The 23,919-nt window shown below is 41.5% G+C and overlaps 1 protein-coding gene across 1 annotated transcript in view; it reads left to right on the plus strand.

Moving 5' to 3' along the window:
- The first annotated feature begins 3,824 nt into the window (after positions 1-3,824).
- AR (androgen receptor) overlaps positions 3,825-23,919 on the plus strand; it is a 186,197-nt gene continuing 166,102 nt past the window's right edge. Inside the window, exon 1 of the mRNA XM_034949545.3 lies at positions 3,825-6,644. Within this exon, the coding sequence (XP_034805436.1) occupies positions 5,068-6,644 (1,577 nt within the window). The 5' untranslated portion in view covers positions 3,825-5,067. The remainder of the gene's footprint in view (positions 6,645-23,919) is intronic.

Genomic DNA, 23,919 nt, shown 5'->3' on the forward strand with positions numbered 1-23,919 from the left:
ATTAAACTTTCTAAAAAACGCTCTATGCAAATATATATTGAGAGTTAATTATTGACAAAGATTCAAAGGCAATAAAGTGGAGAGAGAATAGTATTTTCAAAAAATGGTGCCAAAACAATAGGACATCTATATTAAAAGTTGGGTATCTGTCTACAAAACTTAATTCAAAATGGATCACAGACCTAAATGTAAAACTGAAAGCTATACAACTTCTGGAAGAAAACACAGATGGGAATCTGTGTGATCTTGAGTTTGAAAATGATTTATTATATCTGACACCATAATCTGTAAGTTAACATAATTCATAAGTGAACAAAGTGATGAACTGGACTTCATCAGAATTTAAAATGTTTGTGCTTCAAAAGACACTGGTATGATAATGAAGACAAACTACAGATAAGATATTGTTGAATCATATTTCTGATAAAGGAATTGTGCTCAGAATACATAACTCTAAAACCCCCATAATAAATTACAAGTAGCCCAATTAAAAAAAAAAAAAGAGAAAAAATTTACAGTCTTCATCAAAGAAAGTATACAATTGTAAAATAAGCACATGAAAAATGCTCTGCATCTTTATTCATGGGAGAAATAAAAATTAAATGGGAAAGACACCTCTAATTAGAATACTAAAATTAAAAAGACTGACCATACCAAGTATTGGTGAAGTGGAAATGTAAAATGATACAATCACTTAGGAAGATGATTTGGAAGTTTCTTACAAAAGTAGGTATATACCTACCCTGTGAGTCACCCATTCCATGGCTAAGTATTTACCTGAGAGAAATGAAAGAATACATCCATACAAAGATGTTTATACAAATATTTATAGCAGTTTTATTTGTAGTAGCCCCAAACTTTAAAGAACCCAAATGTCCATCAAAAGTGAATGGATAAACAAAGCATGGTACAGCAATGCAATAGCATACTACTTAGCAATAAAGAAGAATGAGCTAGTGATATACATAACAGCTTAAATGTACATCAAAGGCATTGTGCTCAGTGAAAGATGCAAGTAAAAAAAAAAAAGAGTACATGCTGTATAGTTCCATTGACATAAAACTCTGGAAAGTGAAAAACAGTCTATACTGACAGAAAGCAGATCATTGGTTGCCTGAGGAGGAGGAGTATAGGAGAGGTGGAGGGAAAATGTACAAAGTGGCACAATAAAAACTTTTGGAATCATAGATATATTCACTATCTTGATTGAGTGATGATTTCATGAGTGCACGCGTGTGTCAAAAATGATCAATTTATGCAACTTTAAATATGTGCAGCTTATTGTATATATCAATTATACCTCAGTACGGCTATTAAAAAGAAACCCTCTGGCTGCACAATGCAGAACTGATTCTAGGAAAGAGTGGAGGGAGGATGACCATTTACAGTGCTCCAGGTGGAAGAGAACGGTGCCTTCTGGAAGTGAACTAGGTTGGCAACAACAGAGATGAAATAAGTGGGCAGATGTGTGAGATACTTCGGAAATAAAACCCGATGGTCACCATTTTCCAAAGGTCAGCTCATCCTGGCTTTCCAGAGCAAAGAGCTAGGGAAGACTTTATTAATAAACCCCTCTTGAAGTTGCAGAGGAAGCTTATAGCAGAAACTTACTCTCAACCTGACTAATCTGAGAGAACACCTCTGGCTCCATTTGATTACTAAAAAACTGCAAAGAACAGGAGGAGAAAGAAGAAGAAAGCTGGTACAAACAGTGAACTTATATAATATTATTCAATAATTGTCTCTTGTTCTTAAAAGCAATGGGAAGAAAATGAGATTTGAGCTGGAAGATCAGAGTTCAAAATCCAAATAAAGTATATGGCCCTAATATGCTTATAGTAGTTAACCTTTCCTGATAATGATATAATTGTTGACAGCACCATCTTTAAAAATAAAAATAACATAGTAATCCTTCAGATTTGTAGAATGCTTTCCTGTTTACAAGTTTGTTCTATACACATTATGTCTTTTAAATGACACACTAGCCTTCTGAGGGTAACTTATATTGGCAACAGTTTCAGATGTGGAAACTGTGAAGACAATGTTGGTGATGTGGAAGCAACATAAACTTTGGAGTCTTTCAGACCCAGGTTTGAATGTCAGACTGCTTTTTATTCAGAGTAACTTCAGAGCATTATTTCTCACCTTAATTTTTTTTCAGGCCTCTTTGTGTCTATGTGTCCTCCTCACTCCTGTCCATTGTTCATTCAGTGATTTTTGCACCTTCCTTCACTGTTAGTCTGTAGACACATAGTTCTCCTGGCTCTGAGACCTATGTTAATTCCATTCTACCATCCTGCCAGCCCACTCAATTCCTATTGAGCAATGCTAGTTGAAAGTTGTGGTGGGATTAAATGTTGCAATGAGTATTCAAATGAGGTTGAAGTATCTACGCATTCTACTTACATATGGTGAGGTATATTCAAGGAAGGCTGTAGCCATTAAAATCTCAGGAAATAATTTTTCACCTCCTCAGGTGAAAGGGTCTTCAGGCCTTTGTGTTCTGGAAGGTTCATTTATAGCCATTTCCCAAATGACAATGCGATTGATGAGTCTAGAGTCTAGCTCAAATAGCAATGGACTGGAAGACTAGTTTAGGTTTTACTAATGTGGAACATAGAACAAATTATGTCCTTGTTTCAGCCTGTTCATCTGTGAAATAGAGCCTATCATATCCAGTCTTCCTTGCCTTTAGGTTTAAGTTACCTTCTTTGGTCAAGGTAAGTAAATGCCTATGATGTTTGGCTGTGCACAAGATAAAGCTACAACAAAGCTACAACCCATCTTTTCTCTGTAGAAGACTGCAAAAAGCGAAAGAGACCCAGGCAAAAATCTCAGAATGACTTTTGGAACAGAGAGCCTCCCCAGAATCAGAAGTCAAAGGAATTTAAAACATAGGGAGGCCCAGGGTCTCTACTGACATAAAGGAAAGATGTTTTCCTTATAGGTTTACGTTTACATTTTCTCTCTCTTTCCATTCCCACTTGCATCTCCACCTTTACACAGGGCTTATGGGACCTCCTCCACAAAAGAGCAGTTGCAGTAACCCACATCATCCTCCACGCCTGGCTGTCCATCAAGAGGCGAAAAGCAGCCCTATATAGGTTCTATCCTTGGATAGTTCCAGTTGTAAAGTTTAAAATATGCAAAGGCAACTTGGAAAAGCAAGCGGCTGCATACAAAGCAAACGTTTGCAGAGCTCTGGACAAAATTGAGCGCCTATGTGTACATGGCAAGTGTTTTTAGTGTTTGTGTGTTTACCTGCTTGTCTGGGTGATTTTGCCTTTGAGAGTCTGGATGAGAAATGCATGGTTAAAGGCAATTCCGGACAGGAAGAAAGGCAGAGAAGAGGGTAGAAATGACCTCTGATTCTTGGGGCTGAGGGTTCCTAGAGCAAATGGCACAATGCCACGAGGCCCGATCTACCCCTATGACGGAATCTAAGGTTTCAGCAAGTATCTGCTGGCTTGGTCATGGCTTGCTCCTCAGTTTGTAGGAGACTCTCCCACTCTCCCATCTGCGCGCTCTTATCAGTCCTGAAAAGAACCCCTGGCAGCCATTAGGAGCAGGTATTCCTATCGTCCTTTTCCTCCCTCCCTCGCCTCCACCCTGTTGGTTTTTTAGATTGGGCTTTGGAACCAAATTTGGTGAGTGCTGGCCTCCAGGAAATCTGGAGCCCTGGCGCCTAAACCTTGGTTTAGGAAAGCAGGAGCTATTCAGGAAGCAGGGGTCCTCCAGGGCTAGAGCTAGCCTCTCCTGCCCTCGCCCACGCTGCGCCAGCACTTGTTTCTCCAAAGCCACTAGGCAGGCGTTAGCGCGCGGTGAGGGGAGGGGAGAAAAGGAAAGGGGAGGGGAGGGAAAAGGAGGTGGGAAGGCAAGGAGGCCGGCCCGGCGGGGGCGGGACCCGACTCGCAAACTGTTGCATTTGCTCTCCACCTCCCAGCGCCCCCTCCGAGATCCCGGGGAGCCAGCTTGCTGGGAGAGCGGGACGGTCCGGAGCAAGCCCAGAGGCAGAGGAGGCGACAGAGGGAAAAAGGGCCGAGCTAGCCGCTCCAGTGCTGTACAGGAGCCGAAGGGACGCACCACGCCAGCCCCAGCCCGGCTCCAGCGACAGCCAACGCCTCTTGCAGCGCGGCGGCTTCGAAGCCGCCGCCCGGAGCTGCCCTTTCCTCTTCGGTGAAGTTTTTAAAAGCTGCTAAAGACTCGGAGGAAGCAAGGAAAGTGCCTGGTAGGACTGACGGCTGCCTTTGTCCTCCTCCTCTCCACCCCGCCTCCCCCCACCCTGCCTTCCCCCCCTCCCCCGTCTTCTCTCCCGCAGCTGCCTCAGTCGGCTACTCTCAGCCAACCCCCCTCACCACCCTTCTCCCCACCCGCCCCCCCGCCCCCGTCGGCCCAGCGCTGCCAGCCCGAGTTTGCAGAGAGGTAACTCCCTTTGGCTGCGAGCGGGCGAGCTAGCTGCACATTGCAAAGAAGGCTCTTAGGAGCCAGGCGACTGGGGAGCGGCTTCAGCACTGCAGCCACGACCCGCCTGGTTAGGCTGCACGCGGAGAGAACCCTCTGTTTCCCCCCACTCTCTCTCCACCTCCTCCTGCCTTCCCCACCCCGAGTGCGGAGCCAGAGATCAAAAGATGAAAAGGCAGTCAGGTCTTCAGTAGCCAAAAAACAAAACAAACAAAAACAAAAAAGCCGAAATAAAAGAAAAAGATAATAACTCAGTTCTTATTTGCACCTACTTCAGTGGACACTGAATTTGGAAGGTGGAGGATTTTGTTTTTCTCTTTTAAGATTTGGGCATCTTTTGAATCTACCCTTCAAGTATTAAGAGACAGACTGTGAGCCTAGCAGGGCAGATCTTGTCCACCGTGTGTCTTCTTCTGCACGAGACTTTGAGGCTGTCAGAGCGCTTTTTGCGTGGTTGCTCCCGCAAGTTTCCTTCTCTGGAGCTTTCCGCAGGTGGGCAGCTAGCTGCAGCGACTACCGCATCATCACAGCCTGTTGAACTCTTCTGAGCAAGAGAAGGGGAGGCGGGGTAAGGGAAGTAGGTGGAAGATTCAGCCAAGCTCAAGGATGGAAGTGCAGTTAGGGCTGGGAAGGGTCTACCCTCGGCCGCCGTCCAAGACCTACCGAGGAGCTTTCCAGAATCTGTTCCAGAGCGTGCGCGAAGTGATCCAGAACCCGGGCCCCAGGCACCCAGAGGCCGCGAGCGCAGCACCTCCCGGCGCCAGTTTGCTGCTGCAGCAGCAGCAGCAGCAGCAGCAGCAGCAGCAGCAGCAGCAGCAGCAGCAAGAGACTAGCCCCAGGCAGCAGCAGCAGCAGGGTGAGGATGGTTCTCCCCAAGCCCATCGTAGAGGCCCCACAGGCTACCTGGTCCTGGATGAGGAACAGCAACCTTCACAGCCGCAGTCGGCCCCGGAGTGCCACCCCGAGAGAGGTTGCGTCCCAGAGCCTGGAGCCGCCGTGGCCGCCAGCAAGGGGCTGCCGCAGCAGCTGCCAGCACCTCCGGACGAGGATGACTCAGCTGCCCCATCCACGTTGTCCCTGCTGGGCCCCACTTTCCCCGGCTTAAGCAGCTGCTCCGCCGACCTTAAAGACATCCTGAGCGAGGCCAGCACCATGCAACTCCTTCAGCAACAGCAGCAGGAAGCAGTATCCGAAGGCAGCAGCAGCGGGAGAGCGAGGGAGGCCTCGGGGGCTCCCACTTCCTCCAAGGACAATTACTTAGGGGGCACTTCGACCATTTCTGACAGCGCCAAGGAGTTGTGTAAGGCAGTGTCGGTGTCCATGGGCCTGGGTGTGGAGGCGTTGGAGCATCTGAGTCCGGGGGAACAGCTTCGGGGGGATTGCATGTACGCCCCACTTTTGGGAGTTCCACCCGCTGTGCGTCCCACTCCTTGTGCCCCATTGGCCGAATGCAAAGGTTCTCTGCTAGACGACAGCGCAGGCAAGAGCACTGAAGATACTGCTGAGTATTCCCCTTTCAAGGGAGGTTACACCAAAGGGCTAGAAGGCGAGAGCCTAGGCTGCTCTGGCAGCGCTGCAGCAGGGAGCTCCGGGACACTTGAACTGCCGTCCACCCTGTCTCTCTACAAGTCCGGAGCACTGGACGAGGCAGCTGCGTACCAGAGTCGCGACTACTACAACTTTCCACTGGCTCTGGCCGGACCGCCGCCCCCTCCGCCGCCTCCCCATCCCCACGCTCGCATCAAGCTGGAGAACCCGCTGGACTACGGCAGCGCCTGGGCGGCTGCGGCGGCGCAGTGCCGCTATGGGGACCTGGCGAGCCTGCATGGCGCGGGTGCAGCGGGACCCGGTTCTGGGTCACCCTCAGCCGCCGCTTCCTCATCCTGGCACACTCTCTTCACAGCCGAAGAAGGCCAGTTGTATGGACCGTGTGGTGGTGGGGGGGGTGGTGGCGGCGGCGGCGGCGGCGGCGGCGGCGGCGGCGGCGAGGCGGGAGCTGTAGCCCCCTACGGCTACACTCGGCCCCCTCAGGGGCTGGCGGGCCAGGAAGGCGACTTCACCGCACCTGATGTGTGGTACCCTGGCGGCATGGTGAGCAGAGTGCCCTATCCCAGTCCCACTTGTGTCAAAAGCGAAATGGGCCCCTGGATGGATAGCTACTCCGGACCTTACGGGGACATGCGGTAAGTTTTTCCTTCCAGAAATGTCGCCTTTCGGCCCAGGGCACAGAGTCACTCTGTGTTCTGGGGTATCTAGCGGCTCCTACCTGCGCGAACACTCAGATTGCCCCTGGGAGAGCTCAGCAGGGTAAACCTAGAGCTCTCCCGTGGACTCCCGGCCTGCCAGAGGTTTAACCTGAGCTCTCCTAATTTCTGCTGCGTGCCCTGGATGCTGATTCCTGCCCTCCCAGATTCTTCAACTCCCCCAACCGCCCCAAATTCTCACTACCTCCTGGTACTCGAGGTCCCAAACTGAAATCCTATTGCACGGGCCACCTTCAGAGATAAAGCTCCCAAGCCCTCCACTCTTCCTTTCCTCCTGTCCTCAAAGTCTGAGAACCTCAACAGGAACTTGGACAATTTCTCCTCTTCAGGTCTGTTAGGATTTCACTTTCAGCCTGCGCAGATTAGAGTCAAAAAGACCGGCCCAAGAGCTTCTCAGCGGGTATCCTCCAGAGAGGTAAAGTGAAATTCTCGGTTAGGGAAAGAAAGTGGTCTCTGGGTGCTGAGGTCTGCTGTGTGAAAGGGTGAACTTCTTTCCCCTGAAGCAACTGGGGACTTGCTCCAGGGCTGGAGGTCAGTAGAGATAATCCAAACCGTCATGTTTAGAGTAGGCAGAGGGGCAACTTTCTTGGTAAAGACTTCACAGGATTTGCACTCACAGTTTCTCAACGTTGGTTGACTATGTTGAAAGTAGTTGCTTGGGTCGGTTTTCTCTTGTAAAGTGTTTATTTTCTCTGTGGATTATAACAGATCCACAGCCCCCTACTTCAGGTTTGCATCAGATCTATAAAGAGGAGAATATTCTTTTAATGTACAATTTAATTAGGCTTGAGTCTGACTTACGAAAGTGTTGGAAAACATTTTTTTGCAAAGCATTTCCTGCTATTTCAGTGTGCTCCAAAATCTCCACTGGGGAGGGAGGAGTGAGGTTTTTTATTATATTCCTTCATTTTTAGGACATGTTTGCATTTTAGAATATGTGCTGTTAGCTCTAACAAATTGAGTAAGAACTCTTAATGACCTATGAGCCGTAATCTTACCCCAAAGTTTTAATTAGCATATGAGAAAAGTGGCAGGCAATTGCATCGTGCTTATTAAAAATTATTCCTCACCGCAGTTGTTGAGCTTCTTGGAGACCATGCTGAAGATTTTCTCCCCCAGCAAATTAAGATATTAGTTTATCTGCTGAGGGAGGACAGACTGAATTGGGGAATTAACTCCTCAGGTAGGCCAGGTGCTGATGTCCCTGTGGACTTTTGTCTTATTCTTTGTTTCTATGGCTGTTTTCTTTTACCTGTGACTTCTCCAAAATTTCTTTGTTAGCCTTAACATCTTTGTTTGGGGACTTAAATCCAGCAATTTGCCTTCTTTCACTGATGCTTTCCTTCTTACAAGGTAGATAGCACAGTGTTAGTAAAGAAAGAAAGAGGAGGGTAGGATTTCATATTATTTCGTGGGCTGTTGAAGAAACAGCTTCTTACCAGGCTTTATATTCCATTAGGTTTTTAATGTTTGACTTACAAGATTTTCAGAGGGTTCATTTGATATTGTCAAAGTCTTTTCCAGTTAATTTAGACTCTTTATTTTTGTAATGGGTTTATGCTATGGGACAAAAAAAGTATTCTTCATTTTATAAGAACAAATTTACTTGGTAGGGTTAATTTTTTTTCTAGGGCTGTCACTAGACGGTGGAGCCCCTCTTCTACTGTAAACTTTTCTTGGGGGAAAATGTCTAAGGTGCATTTTGACCTGCCATGATACTAAACCCAGACACTGGAACCTTCCATCTTCTGCATGCCTCCCCCACAACTTACTTAACAGGGAAAAAACTGATGGTTCCACATATTTGCTAAAAAATGTGTGCCTTCAAAGACAAAACCAAAATTTTTAGGGAATAACTATAGAGAGCAAAAGTTACTCCCATCAAGTAGACAACGAGCTTGGTGATTTTATTTCAGGTCTTAATGAAAAAAGCTTCTTTATGAGGAAGGTTATCATATCTTGGTGCCTCCTTGACAGTCTGCTTAAATTAATGACATAAACTAATGAGAATTTAGCAGTTCCTGTAGAAAGTACAAGTTTATTTTTTTTTTCTGGTTTGTGATTGCTGCACTGAATATGAGGAGTCTAGTTAAAGGGACAACTGGTGTTCCTGTCTTGTGAGTTGACGAAGACTTTCCATTTCTAGGATATAGAAAATCCTTAAGCCGGTTTATTGAAAATTAATCAATTTAATCAGAATGCAATCAATTCCAATCCAAAAGTTGGTATTTTCTTTCTTTTTATTGAAAATTAATTTAATCAGAATACAATCAATTCCAATCCAAAAGTTGATATTTTCTTACTTTCTCTTTTTTTCCCTCATTTTGTAGGGGTACAATTTGGTGAAAGGCAAGAGATTTCTTAAGCCAAAGCAAGAGTGTCTTCCCTCTCTGTGTTGCATGCATTATGTGCCATTTTTGAGCTAAAAATCTCAAAATTGGGCAGGCTTCCAATGACCTGTTGGGTTCCTCCCTTTACCATTCATGTGTGTGTTTATGTACATAATTTTGTGGAGGGGTTTTTTTAAACCTTAGTAACATCTGCACTCACTCTGTGTTCTTATACATTTACAGTGTTTCTGCTGAGAGGAGGGAAGATGCAAAGGTGGTCTCTTTTACTTAATTTAGCATGTGGTTTGAACAGAAGGAAAAATAAAAAGTGATGGGGCTTGTGTGCAACCCTGATGATATTTTATGGAGCTGTCTGTCTTCTCTCTGAGATCAAACAGGACTACAACTTTGTTAATTGACCACTGGCTCCCTTGGCAAAAGTAGGGCTCCTTATATTCCAGCAAGCAGCACAATAATATGACAAAAATTTATTCTTGGGAGTTGGGTTCTAAGAGAGTGCATGCCAGAATTAGAGTTTGGGGTTTAGAGAAATTATCCAGATGCCAAAAGAACATTTTAATTTTTCTCTTGGTAATTTGTTCTGGTCTCCATAGTAGGTAGTATTTTAGTAGTGCTTTGATATTGACAAGTCTTGCTCCCTTTCTCTATTAGATTTTTCAAAATAAGGCATTTTATTAATTCCTCTTTCCTTCTCCTCTCTCCTCTCAGTTATCAAGCATTTTTATGACTATCTTACAAGCAACAGTTTGTCTTGTAAAGCAGAATTTTCCTTTGAAACCAAGACAGATTATTTCTGCCCATAGGCTTCAAGAACCAATATTTTGGCAAGAAGCATCTTTTCTTTGTGGTCAGCAAATAGGTGGTGAGTTCTGTCTGGATCCCCACAATCAACACCTGAGGACCAAATAGCCACACTGGGTGGCACCCCATTCGGAAGTATACACAGGAAGTAGCCCTCTTGCTTGTTCACAGCTCAAGTCAGCCAAAGATTAACACTGGTGAGAGATATTTTCAAAGAAGTTTGCGGGCTTCCAATTGCAGGGTCATTTTGGGGTGCTTTCTTGCCTGTACTAATTTTATCTCATCAAGCTTCCATTCTTTGAGCTGTAAACTTTGAAATAATATACTGGATTTGCTGGTACGTTTAATTTTCTTTGTTAAGTGTTTTCATTCCCATAGTAATTTTTCATCTAGTGCACATATATGCATTTAAAACAAAAATTCTTTGGTCTCCTTACGCGTATATGCACTGCGGCTTGTACACGTACAAGCTACTTGGTGGGATTATGTGAACTGGAGTTAGAAATGTGGACAATTTTATTATGATTATTTTTAATGGTGATATCAAGATCACCAGTTTCATTCGGAACCTTGCATAAGCAGGGAGCAGAATGCGGACTGGGTGTGGCAAAGCAAGGGCTTATTTTATAGCCAAACCTGAAATCACAACTCTGAAAAATAAAAAAAAAAAAAGCAAACAAAAAAATCAAGTTTTGTGAGCTTGGTCAGAGAAGGAAAAGGAAATCTCTCCCTACCCCCCACCTCCACCATTTTCTCTTTGTCTGCAGCTTCCTCAAGTGCTGCCTGTCCCCGATTTTCTTTTATTCCACTCCTTTCATGTTTTTGACATTGAAATACAGACTCTTCTTTCCACTTCTCAGGATATTTTTCTCATTACACCTGTGGCATGCTCCTCAAGAATTTCTTTTTTTAAAAAAATCTGTAGAGTAGTAGATTAGATCAACCCCAGCATCTCTCCCTTAAGACTAGATGACATGAGGGGATTGCAAAATGAATAGCTGGGTTTTTTTTTTTTTTTTTTTTTTTTTTTACTTTGAGGTTAAAGCCTGGTTCAACAGTTGCTGAGAGAGTTAACTAGATTGCTTGAGGACTTGGCAATTTCATAAAGTATTTTGTCTTATGCTGTCTCTGTCTCTGTCTTGATCTCTGTCTCTCTCTGTCTACTGTAATGTTGGCTACTTTCTCTCAGAGCCTGAGAGACAGCTCTGAGACCCTTCCCAGGTCTGTTCGGTTCAGACCTCAGTAGCTGGATCACAAGCAGTACCCAATATGCATATGAGGGTGCGTGCTGCAAGTGTCCGGCTGTGCTAATCTGCTTAAGCTTCATAAAAATTAATCATTTGAAAACAAAGAAAGATATTAAAGAAATTATTCTACCTCCGACTTCCCCTATCAGCATTCCATCAAGTTCTGGGATGTTAAATTCAGAGAAAGTTAACCTTATCTTAAACACAAAGTTGACTTTTAAACAAAATTGCTTATAAAGTTCTGTACAGTTACCAGCATTGGTTGCCCTTTGTCGTACGGAAGAAAATTATGAAATCTCATATTTACATAGCATTCTTCCAAAAAAAGAGACGGTGTTTTCCAGTTTATTCACTGCATTCGTGTAAGTGTGAGTAGGCCAGGAGGGGTGCTTAGTGATTACCCTTTTGCTAGGTAACAAAGTAGAAAGTTAGATTTTCTATGATATTTGTTTACCACGTAGGGGAACCTCTCTAGAGCAATACTCCCAAGCTTTTTCTTCTTGAAATTTCCCACCTGACAGATAATACTTTAGATTGTTGCTCTTAAGGACTTCTCTCAGTAGCTGCTACATAGAGATGATTGTCTGTGAATTATTGCTTGCACACTCATGGGTGATGCTACTCCCTCTCTCTCATGGCAATTCTTGCTGCCAACCTGCAGGCCACACCAGGATTGAAGGCAGCTCATCTCGATAAATTTATAGCATTAAAGTGCTGGGTCATTTGAGAATGTTGTCAATTTAGGTTACTTAGTACCTAAGTTTTATTCTTTAAATAACAGCTTTATTGAGACGTAATTTACAATCCATACAATTCACTCATCTAAAGTGTACAGTTTCATGCTTTTTAGAATATTCAGAGTTGTGCAACCATTATTGCAATCAATTTTAGAACATTTTAATCACCCCCAAAGGAAACCCTATGCACCTTTGTGTTCATCCCCCTATATTCCCTCAGTCCTTAGCAACCAATAATCTACTTCTATCTATGGATGTGCTTATTCTAACATTTTGTATGAATGAAATCATGTAATATGTGGTCTTTTGTGACTAGCTTTTTTCACATAAAATATGTTTTCAAGGTCATCCATGTTGAAGCATGTATCAGTACTTCACTATTTTTTATAGCCTAATAATGTTCCACTATATGGATATACCACATTCTATGTATCCATTTATCAGGTGATGAGCATTACGGTTGTTTCCACCTTTTGGCTATTATGAATAATACTGCTGTGAACATTCATGTGCAAGTTTATTGTGGACATATTCAGTCCACATATTTTGGACATTTTCAGTTCTTTTGGATACATACATAGGATTGAAATCTCTGAGTCATATGGTACCTCTGTGTTTATCCTTTTGAAGAACTGTCAAACTGTTTTCTAAAGTGTCTGCACTGTTTTACAATCCCATCAGCAACCTATGGGGGTCCATTTCTTCCACATCCTTGCCAACACTTGTTATTCTCTGTCTTTTTCATTATAGCTATATTAGTGGGTGTGAAGTGGTACCTCATTGTGGCTTTTATTTCCATTTCCCTAATAACAAATAATGTTCAGTATCCATGTTCTTACTGGCCATTTGTATGTCTTCTTTTTTGAGAAATATCTATTTGGATCCTTTGCTCAGTTTTTAGTTGGGTTTTTTATTATTGAGTTTTAAGATTTTTAAAAAATATATTCTGGATACATGTCCTTTAATAGATTGTGATTTGTAGATATTTTTTCACATTCTGTGAGTTGTCTTTTTTACTTTCCTTTTTTTTCTTTTTACGTTCTTAATGGTATCTAGATTGAAGCACAAAAATGTTTTTAAGTTTGATGAAGTCCAATTCATCTATTTATTTTCTGTTTTGGCATCGTATCTAAGAAGTCTTTGCCTAATCCAAGATCACAAAGATTTACATATGTTTCCTTCTAAGAGTTTTATAGTTTTCGCTATTTACATTTAGGTCTTTCATCAGTTTTGATGTAATGTTTATATATGACTGAGGTAGGGGTCCAACTTCATTCTTTTGCATGTAGATATTCAGTTCTCACAATATTGTTGTTGAATCTTTCCTCACTTAACTGTCTTGGCACCCTTTGTGTAAAATCAGTTGACCGTAAATGTGAGGGTTTAATTGTGGACTCTCAACTATATTCAGTTGATCTATATGTTTATTCCTATGCCAGTACCACATTATCTTGATTATTGTAGGTTTTTAGTGAGTTTTGAAATTAGGAATTTTGAACTCTTCAACTTTGGTCTTCTTTTTCAAGATTGCTTTGGCTCTTGTGGGTCCCTTGAATTTTCAAATGAATTGGGATAAGCTTGTCAATTTCTACGAAGAAGTCAGCTAGGATTCTCACAGGAACTATATTAAATCTGTAAACCAATTTGGGGAGCATTGTCATCTCAACAACGTTAAGTTATTTTCATCCATAAATATGAGATGTCTTCCCATTTATTTAGGTCTTCCTTTTGTCAACAATTTTTATTGTTTTCAGATTATAAGTTTTGCAGTTCTTTTTAAAATTTATTCCTAAGTGATTTATTTTTTGATACTATAAATTGAACTGTCTTATTGATTTTCTTTTCAGATTATTCACTGCCAATGTATGGAAATACAATTGTTTTGTATATTGATCTTGTATCCTGCAACCTTGCTGAAAATACCTGAGTTTTGAATACTTCTGGGACTTATGGGGAAGAGGGCTTCTGCTGCTGCACTGAAAGTTAAAGCTTACTTCATTTCATCCTGTATGAAGGCTGCATGGGGACATTCTTCTCAGTTTTACTCAGCTATAAATTCGAACTGGTAATCCCATCCCCTTTCGGGATGAATAGGAGAGTGTTTTTAAATGTTCATCTCTTTAGAGAACAGCAGGAAAGAAGCCTAGTAAGGTTTGGGTAGTTTATAATCCCTTTCTTAGAATTTGGATTTGGGAACTATTAGCAAGGCAGTGAGTAATAATAATAATTTCTATATAGAAAACTAACATGTAGAGGTGACAAATGAAATCACTAGCTATATTAGGCTTATGTTTAGGTTCTCGTAAGCAGCTAAAATCATAATTTTATGTTTTTATATGTTGTCCTTTGGACAAAGTAAATTCCAGTACTCCTTCTGATGTGCATTTCTAGATGGGGAAAGGATTCATTTACTCTCATATAATTTAAGCTTCTTTTTAGGGATGTACTCCATAGCCATGAAGCAAAGATAAAATTCATCTATACACAGACTGAACTTTGTCTTCATTAACACTCTAGGCTAAGGGTCATAGCTAATCAGCTACAACTGTAATGTCCTGATAATTGTGAATTAACTGCAGGGCACCCAGCAAAAGGTTTAGTTATAATCTAATAGCTGTCTGTAGAGATTAGCCTAATAAAGGGATTTTTTAAAAAAGAATCTGGCCGGGCATGGTGGCTCAATCCTGTAATCCCAGCACTTTGGGAGGCCGAGGTGGGTGGATCACCTGAGATCGGGAGTCCAAGACCAGCCTGGCCAACATGGTGAAACCCCATGTCTACTAAAAATACAAAAATTATCCAGGCGTTTTGGTGAGCACCCACAATCCCAGCTACTTGTGAGGCTGAGGCAGGAGGATCACTTAAGCCTAAGAGGCAGAGGTTGCAGTGAGCCGAGATCATGCCACTGCACTCCAGGCTCCGTCAAAAAAAAAAAAAAAAGAATCTATCAATCAACCACTTTTCATTAAGCACCTGCTATGTGCCCAGCATGTGCTAGGAAGAGATAAGGTGAAAGGGGACACAATTCAGACAGAATCTTCTTGAGGTAACTGCTTACGAGGAGCTTATAGCCACTAAAAACAAAAACAAACAAAAACCAAACAACCAAAAACCAAACAGAAATGCAGTATCATCATGCCATGATGCCTGTATGAGATCCTGGATTGTACGGTATGGATTTCTTAAAATGTAGATATTTAAAAAAAAAAGAGGAATGAATCAATAGAGGCTGAAGTGGTCAGCAATGTTACCTGTGGCTGCTTTTAATCCTTCGTGGAAGTAAGTAGGAGCATGTCTAAACTCAAGCAATAGATTAAAGATCTTGATGTATATTTTAAATAACAGAAGTTAGTACCACTGGAAAGAATGAACTGGAGGAATGGGTTGAAATCTATTTCTGCTTATTCAATAGTGCACCCCAGTCAAGTTAGTTGCCAATTTCTTCTTCAGTTTCTTTGGCTATATCATTGCACTTGGTGGGTACATGTTTATGATGTCTTTATCTGAACAAGTCAGCAATAATATGAGTAATAAATTAAAATTGAAGGTGATTAATGGCTCTGAATTTGACATAAGAGTTGTTTTCCTGCCTTCTAAGTTTCCATTGATCCTGATGAATTGCACAAACCAAACAATTCGGGGAGTAAGGGGGCACATGACGATCTTATAAGAGCTTTGCTGTATTAGACAACGTAACATTCTGAAATGGCCTACCACCTAACATGGGCTCTGTTCTCTGCAGGTTGAGTAGGTTCCTTGCTTGTGGAACTGTAGTCCCGCTATTTGGCCGCTAGGGGGACTGCAAGTGCCCCGTGGCAGGATTTCCCTGGGAATGGTGAGCCTCCATTGATGGTTTCAACCCACAGCCAAGGCCCTATCGCAGGATAACTTGAACCAGAACTGCCTAGCACCAGACAATAAATAAGCTACTATGGTACTTACTGTTTCATTTGGGATGTTGTTTCTCGAAGTGGCAAGCATTTTTTAGTAATATTTTGACTTTTTAATACCTTTCTTTGCATATGGAGCAGAAAACAGTGACACTGGATATATTCAAGTAGCACTGTCCAGTTTATAGAGAAGTTTCATATTCCATTATTGCATTTCATTCTTGTTTCTACCTTTTACAAGTAACTAGAGTTTGGAGTATTATAATAGTATTCATACTATTACAGTACTATTATTCCCATTATAAAAATTATGCAAAGAGTGGTTAAGTTACATGTTTACAATCAAACAGCTTCAAAGTGACTGATCTGGAATTTCAGTCCCATTCTTTCTTCTCCAGATCATGTGTTCCCTGCTTTTATCTCACAGCTCTTTTTACCTTACAGATGGGAAACATGAGAGTCAGAGAGGCAAAAGAACCACAAGTGGTATCAATACTAGAAATTTATGAATTTCTTAAGGCTTCTAGGTTTGTTACCCATCCACCAGACTGATGGATTTGGTTGTGTGAGAGTTCTGGGTGCCAATAACCTTGCCATTCTACTTTACAGACTGCATATATTCAATAAATGCTTATTAAGCATCTACTATATGCCAAATTCTGTACTAGGCACCAATGATGTAGCGGTGAACAGAACAGACAAAAATCTCTTCGTGGAGCAGACAGTTTAATGAGAGGAGACATGTAGTATACATCTGAGCATGAAAAGTGCCATGCAGAATAACTTCACAGAGTGTAGGGTGTAGAGATTGATGGTGAGAGGGAATATTTTATATTTGCTGGCCAGGGAAAACCTTACTGGAAAAGTAAATTTTGAGTAGTGACCTGAAGGAAATTAGAAAATGAGCTGCTATTTGGACATCTGGAGTTAGAATATTCCAGGCCCAGGGAACCACAGGCGCAAAGGGCCTGAGGCAGGAGCACACTCGCTGTGATGGAGGACAAAGAGGCCCATATGGCTGGTTTAAATAAGTGAAGGATGTTAGACAATGAGATCAGAGTTAATGAGGTTGCATGGTAGGTCTTCCTTAGGACTTTGAATTTTACTCCTAAGCAGGTTGTATTGGACGGTTTTGAGCAGGGTAACATGACCTGACTTACATTTTAACAGGCTCCCTCCTCTTCATAACATCTGTCACTCTGATATATTATACGTTTGTTTGTTTACTTACTGTATGTTGGGGGAAGAGACTGTGGGAGCAAGGGGGAAAGCAGGGAAACAAGTATACTGCAGTGATCTGGGTGAGAGGTGACTGTGTCTCAGACTAACGTGGTATTGGTGGAGAAGGTAGGAAGTGGCTGAATTCTGGATGAGTTTTGATGGTATAGCCAACAGCATTTACTGACAGATTGGATATTCACTGTGAAAAAAATAGAGAAGATGAGGATGATTGCCAAATTTTTGGTCTGAGTAACTGGAAAAATGAGATTGCCATTTACTGAAATGGTGAAGACTGTATGTAGAGCAGGTGCATGGGCAGGGTAGAAATCAAGAGTTTGATTTTTGACTTATAAAGTTTGAGTTATCTGATGAACATCCTGATGGCTTCTTCTCAGTTAGTCCTCATGCAGTGCCTTCAGCTTTGCTGTTCTTCAAGAAAATTAAAAAGGAACTTAGAGATCGCCTAGGCTGTAGGTACCCTCTCCCCTCTTTCCTTTTACTTTATAGAGGTCTATAGAAGGGTAGGGACTTATCCAAGGTGAAACAGTGAGCTGGCGACAGAACTAGGGCACAAACCCAGTTCTCTTGAATTCTGAATCAGTAGATTTTCTTTTTTTAGTGTGATTCTGAGGACTCATTTGGGCAAGAGTGAGTTTTTTGTTATTGTTTTTTGTTTGTTTCTTTGCCCAAACCTAAAACCAGGTAATTAAACTAAATAGTGAATAAAACTGGAAAACTATACAAATTGGTTGCTCTCCCCAATCACACTGAAATATTATTATTAAGTTTTTACTGAACCACATACCAAAATATTTTTCCTGTAAAAACACAGTAAGTGGACTTTTAAAGGCAATTGAGCTTTTATCAAAGCTAGAATCTACAGAGGACCTGGACAGAAATGGCCTTAAATCCTAGGAAATTAGAGTTCATGGAACCTGGGAGACCATCTTGTCCAGCTAGCTCATTTTATGGGTGAGGTGCCTGAGGCACCAAGATGGAAAGGGACCTGGCTAAGCTCATACAGCAAGCTAGTGCCTGAGCCTAGTCAGAGCCTGTTTTAAGGGTTAATCGTATGTTGTTTTCTTGAAAAAAGTCTATATTGGAAAAGTGAAAATTTTTGGTCCATACTGAGAACAAAGAATTATATATAATCATATATAATAATAATGATAGCACTTACTGAATGTTTGCTGTGTAAACTTTGGCACCTTGCATGAATTGATTCATTTAATTCTCATGTCAACTTTAGGAAGCAGGCCTAGAGAGGTTAAGGAACATGTCCAAGGGTCACACAGCTAGGAAGTAGCAGAACTTGTGTGCACTCCCAGGAAGTCTGGCTTCTAACCACAAGGTTCTAACTACTGTGCAATACCAGGAGCTTCTCAGATTACCCTTCACCTTTACCATCCCAAATGACTGGTGACGTAGGTGACTTCATTATGCTCTGCCCCTATTATAGTCCACTGATCCTCACCAAATAGGTGGGTGGCCTAGAGGTTAAAGTAGAGGCAGAGTGATGGAAAGGGGTGGTTAGAAGAAGTTGATGACTCATGATAGGGATTGGAAAACAGGACTACAGGAATTATTGAAAAGGGCCTAGAGATCCCAAGGAGGTTGATCTCCGACTGCTACAAACCTGGGCAATTCAATGCCTGCTTAAATAGGAGAGTTAAGATAAGAAAAATAAAATTGCCAATTTTTACAGTCAGACATTGTTTTATTTATTTTACATGTATTAATTCATTTAATCCTCAAAATACTCCATGAGGTAGCTACAATTATCATTTCTATGTTGTAGATGAAGAAACAGGCACAGAGCAATTAAATAACATGCCCAAGATTAGAGAACAAGTAAGTGGAAGTGCCAATATTAGAATCTAGGTAGTTCAGCTCCACAACTTATGTTATTTTCCACTAAATTTATGGAATGAGGTAATTTTCTTATAACAGAAAGTTTTTAAAATGCAAAAACATTGTGCCTGAACTTCAAACATTGAACAACTCATATCCTTAATATGCACCAGTTTCTTTTAAGCACTCTTAGAAGGAAGGATACTTAACCTAATGTCACATGGTGAGTAAGTAGCAGAACCGGAACTTGAATTTGAGACTCCGGACTGCCAGACCTCTTTCCACTCTATCACTTGGGCTCCCTTCTAACATTGACTTGTCTCCCTCCACTCCTCCTCCGTATTGTTCTGCCCTTCACCTTTTAATTACCTGTCTCCATCAACAAGATTGGACAGAGAATTGGGAGAGTGAGCAGAGTCCATTTCCTTCCAGAGACTGGACAAAAGGAACAAAATGTTAGGAAAAAATGTCAGCATGTGGGATTTGTGGGATTTACACTAAATAAGAAGGGACACTTCCCAGGACTGACAAGATGCTACCTCCGTCCCTCTAGGCCCCAATGTGTTGTGCAGGATCCCATAGGAAGTCATGAATGTGGTTGTCAGATAACCTTTTTGTTACTGTGGAAATGGAAGCAGGCTACTGCAAAAATCTGTCTCTCCAGGTTTTCTTTTAAAGAAGGTAGAGTCTTGCTAAATGATAACTATTTCAGCATTTATTTGAAAATGGGCAGTGCAGGAGAGAAATAATTTTTCCAAGCTTGTCACATTGGGCCACCTCTCTGAAGCATTGTCCAACTTCTAATTAGATGAGGAGACTGCATAAACCAAGAGTTGAGAGTAAAGATGGAAACACTTGATGTTTGGTGTTTGGGTGCAGAAAGGATTCCAGAACATGTTTTGGGTCTCTTTACTCTGCCCATCCCTCCTTCCCTTTCATCTTTGTTTAAAAACCATGGTTAGCAAATGTGTAGTCTGTTTGCAATTGTTCATCTGAAAAATTTGTTTGATCAGCCTTTTGAATAAAAAAGACCAAATTAGACTGAGATATTTCAGTCACCAACTAATAATAGACCAAAAATTTTAACCATGCTCATACTTTCATATGGTATGTAATTTGCTTTAGACATTTTCTGGGCTTCAATGAGGTGCTAGATTGACTCAAAATATGGCAGGTCAGATGTGGGATTGAGCAGGGTGGACTCTTCTCTACCCTTCCCAATTCAGAGTTCCCCATCAAAGATGATCTCACAGTGTTTGAAAAACCAAGCTGAAGGCTTTGGGAGTTAGGGTGCTGAAGGGATATGCTGTTTCCCAAAGCCTTCTCAGTCATTCCTTCTCCCCCCAGTTCAGATTCTTAACACCTCTTGCCAGGATTAGTGCAGTGATCCCACGTCCTTTCTCTCTAGCTCTCTCTGCTACTCTCTAATTCCTATTGTATTTGTGCCACCAGATCTTTCCAAAGTTTAGCTCCAATCTTGTCTGTATACTGCTTTAAATGTCTATTAGTCTTTAAGCTCCTTAAGGGTGGGAGTCCTGTCTTATTTTTTCCCTATTCTTCGTGCTTAATGCAAAGGAAGCCTTGCTGTATAGTTATGTAATGCATGATTACAATTTCAGCTTCTCCCCATTGGCTTATGGATTAAAGTCCAAATTATTTAAATCTGGTGTTCAAGTCCTTTTATGATCTGCTTATTTTTCCAGCCTGAATTCCTGGAGTTCCCTTACAAAACTCTTAAAACCCAGCCAAATGGATCTAGTCACTGTCACTTTAAACCATCCTCACTCTCTTGTTTTTTGAACATGTTATTTTTCTTATAATCCCTTTGACCTTGAAGGCTATCCCAATTTCAATACTATCCATTCTTCTATGACAGCCCCCTACAAAATGAATATTCTCAACCTCCCAACCCAAGGAGAAGTGATCTATATGACACAATATGGTTGAAAGAATGTTGGCTTCAATTCTTTATCTGTAAACCAGGGGCTAGAAATCTCTAGTTTATAAGATTTTGTGGAGAGGGGATCATATGTGATTATGGATGTTAGGCACAAGTCAAGAGTGCATAAGATCTTTTGGATTTATCCCTTTTTTCTTTCTCCATCAATATGGTACTTAGTCCCTTAAATCAGAAGTACTTGTGTTAATGTCTGATAACGTCCTTCTAAATATACCTCTAAACATCTGTCTCTCTTTAGGGCAAAGGTTGGATATATCTGCAAAGATTCTCTTTGGATATAAGATATCCACAGCACATAACTTAACAGTGGTGTACACAGTAGGTATTCCATAAGTATTTCTTTATGAAATGATTCAGAGTCAATAGTAGTAAGTAACTGCCAAAAACAACTGATGGATTGTAAGTTCCATTAACATAAATACAGTCAGCCCTCCATATCCATGGGTTCCATATCCACAGATTTAAGCAACTGCAGATGGAAAATATATTTTAGAGACACAGTAAAAATAACAATTCAACAGTAAAAAAATACAAATAAAATTATGTAAAACAACTATTTACATAACACATTGTATTAGCTATTACAAGTAATCTAGATATAAATGAAATATATGGGGGATGTATATAGGTTAAATACAAATATGACACCATTTTATATGTTTTAGTTAAGGAACATGAATATTTTTGGATTTTGGTATTCATGAGTGGGGGAATGGAACCATGCCCCTTCAAATACCAAGGGACTATTATATGGGACACAGAATAAAGGAGTTGATTGTCTTGCTCTGTTAAATTCTGGTCAGACACATTTGCAATGTATTGTTCAGCCCCAGTATTCATGGAGCATCTCCTTTTGTAAAGCATGGAGGAGCTGTGAGAGAGACATGGAGCAGTGAACATAACTATTGTTTCAACGTACCTGAAGGATTATCATGGAATAAAGAAGTTAGATGTTTTTCTGTAGTACCCCAAAGGGCAAAAGCAATGAGGACAGATTACAGTTCAGTAAACGAAAGAGGTTTTTTTTTTTTTTTTTTTTTTGAGATGGAGTCTTCACTCTTGTCGCCCAGGCTGGAGTGCAATGGCGCAATCTTGGCTCACTGCAACCTCGCCTCCCAGGTTCAAGTGATTCTCCTGCCTTAGCCTCTGGAGTAGCTGGGATTACAGGTGTACACTACCACTCCTGGGTAATTTTATTTATTTATTTATTTATTTATTTATTTATTTATTTATTTATTTTAGTAGAGACGGAGATTTCATCATGTTGGCCAAGCTGGTCTCAAACTCCTGACTGCAGGTGATCTGCCTGCCTCGGCCTCCCAAATTGTTGAGATTACAGGCGTGAATCAATGTGCCCAGCCTGAAAGATATTTTCTTAGAATAGCTTCTTTCACCCTTCATCAGAAGTTGTCAACATGGACCATATGAGTTTTGTTTGGTCTATATGGTGTATGTGTGTGTGTGTGTGTGTGTGTGTGTGTGTCTGTCTGTGTGTGTGTATGTGTGTGTGTTTATTGAATTACTTGCTAACATTTTACTTCAAAATTCAGATTTCCACCATAGGGAATGAAGATCTGGCAATACAGGACTTTCATTCCTACATGGTAATGACCAGCTGTAGGTGAAAAGCAGCTGATCCTCTGGATGGGCCATGCACTTTGCAGTTTGCCCAGGCAGCACTGACCCGCTTTATTCATTTAAGTTACCTGCTTGACTCTTCTAGTCATTCGAGTATGTCATCCCCATCAGATCAGAGACCTAAGCAAATCTTGGGTCCCTTGCTTACTCCAAGGGCTTTCACTCCTCGTATAGGAGGAGCTAAAGAAATGTACAAGCAGCACCACAATAGGATCAGACCTGGCTTTCAATTCTAGCACGGCCACATAACATAGTTGGATGACCTCAGGACAGTAACATAACCCCTCTGAGCCTCTAGATCTTCATTATCTGTAGAGCACTCTCCTTACAGAGTTATTGTAAGAATGAAATAAAACAACTAGGATAAAGGGCATGGCACTTAGTAGGTGCTGAAATATTAGTTCCCTTCTTCTAATTCACCACACCATATCTGTCTATCTATTGGCTGAATCACATAAATAGTAAATTCACATTCACTGAAGACATTCAAGAAGAGTCTGGACCCTTTGGGAACCATGTATAGGGCAAAGGTTTGAACTCATAGTAGATGATTTTTACAGTCACTTTTTAACAATTTAAAAGCCTATAGATGACTCCAAAATGCCCATTTGGATGATATGAGGCATACTTTGTGTAGTTAAGGATTTTAAATACATAACAGAGAGGCTGAAGGGCCTTCGGGAAAGAAGCTGGGGTAAGAGTCAAAGTGTAGTATGTTGACCGATGTTCAGGAATAGGCTTTGGCATCTGACAGATTTTGTTTTAAATACTGGCTCTGGGTCTTACTAGCTTCCAGTTCTGGGCCGCTTCACCTCTCTTGAGTTTCAGTTTCTTCATTTCTAAAATGAAGATACTAATGCTTCCTTTGTTGGGTTTTTATGAATATAAGTGAGATAATAAATGTAAATATCTAGCCCAGGGCCTGGTGCATAGTACAAGCTTCATAAATTGTACCTATTATTATTAATAGTAGTAGTAGTCCAGACAAACAGAGCTTGGGAAAACGCTAGACTCTGGCTGACATACATGGGCTTTTCCCCAGGCCACTGCTGCCTGGCTTCCCCTTCCACAAAGCTTTGAGTCTCCAAAATGCTTTGGCTGGAATGTAAGCGTGAGGTCATTGCAGATAACAGGGGAGCATGATTTGCTTCGGTAATGCAAGTTATTAAGTTACTTCCCTCAGCCCAGCTGAAATCTCTTTTTGGTTGATGTGTGCTTCAAAGTGTGAGACAGAGCTAGTCTGAGGAGAGAGGGAGAGTGAGAAGATTCCTCTTCTTGGCCAGAGGTCATGGTCTTCCACAAGGAATAGAATGACTCAATGCAAATTATGGGACCTCTTTGAGTTTGGGGCCCCTACATTTAAACTAGTAACTCCGTTGCACATATTGGCACCCTTCCCCCAACAAAATTACTGGGCAGGAATTTTCTTGAATCCTTCCGTGGCCTGGAATGATCTCCCTTCTCATCCTTGTGATCCACACAGCTGGCAAATGGCAGG

This window comes from Pan paniscus, chromosome X (genome assembly GCF_029289425.2).
Source record: "Pan paniscus chromosome X, NHGRI_mPanPan1-v2.0_pri, whole genome shotgun sequence".
Classification (NCBI taxonomy): Eukaryota; Metazoa; Chordata; class Mammalia; order Primates; family Hominidae; genus Pan; species Pan paniscus.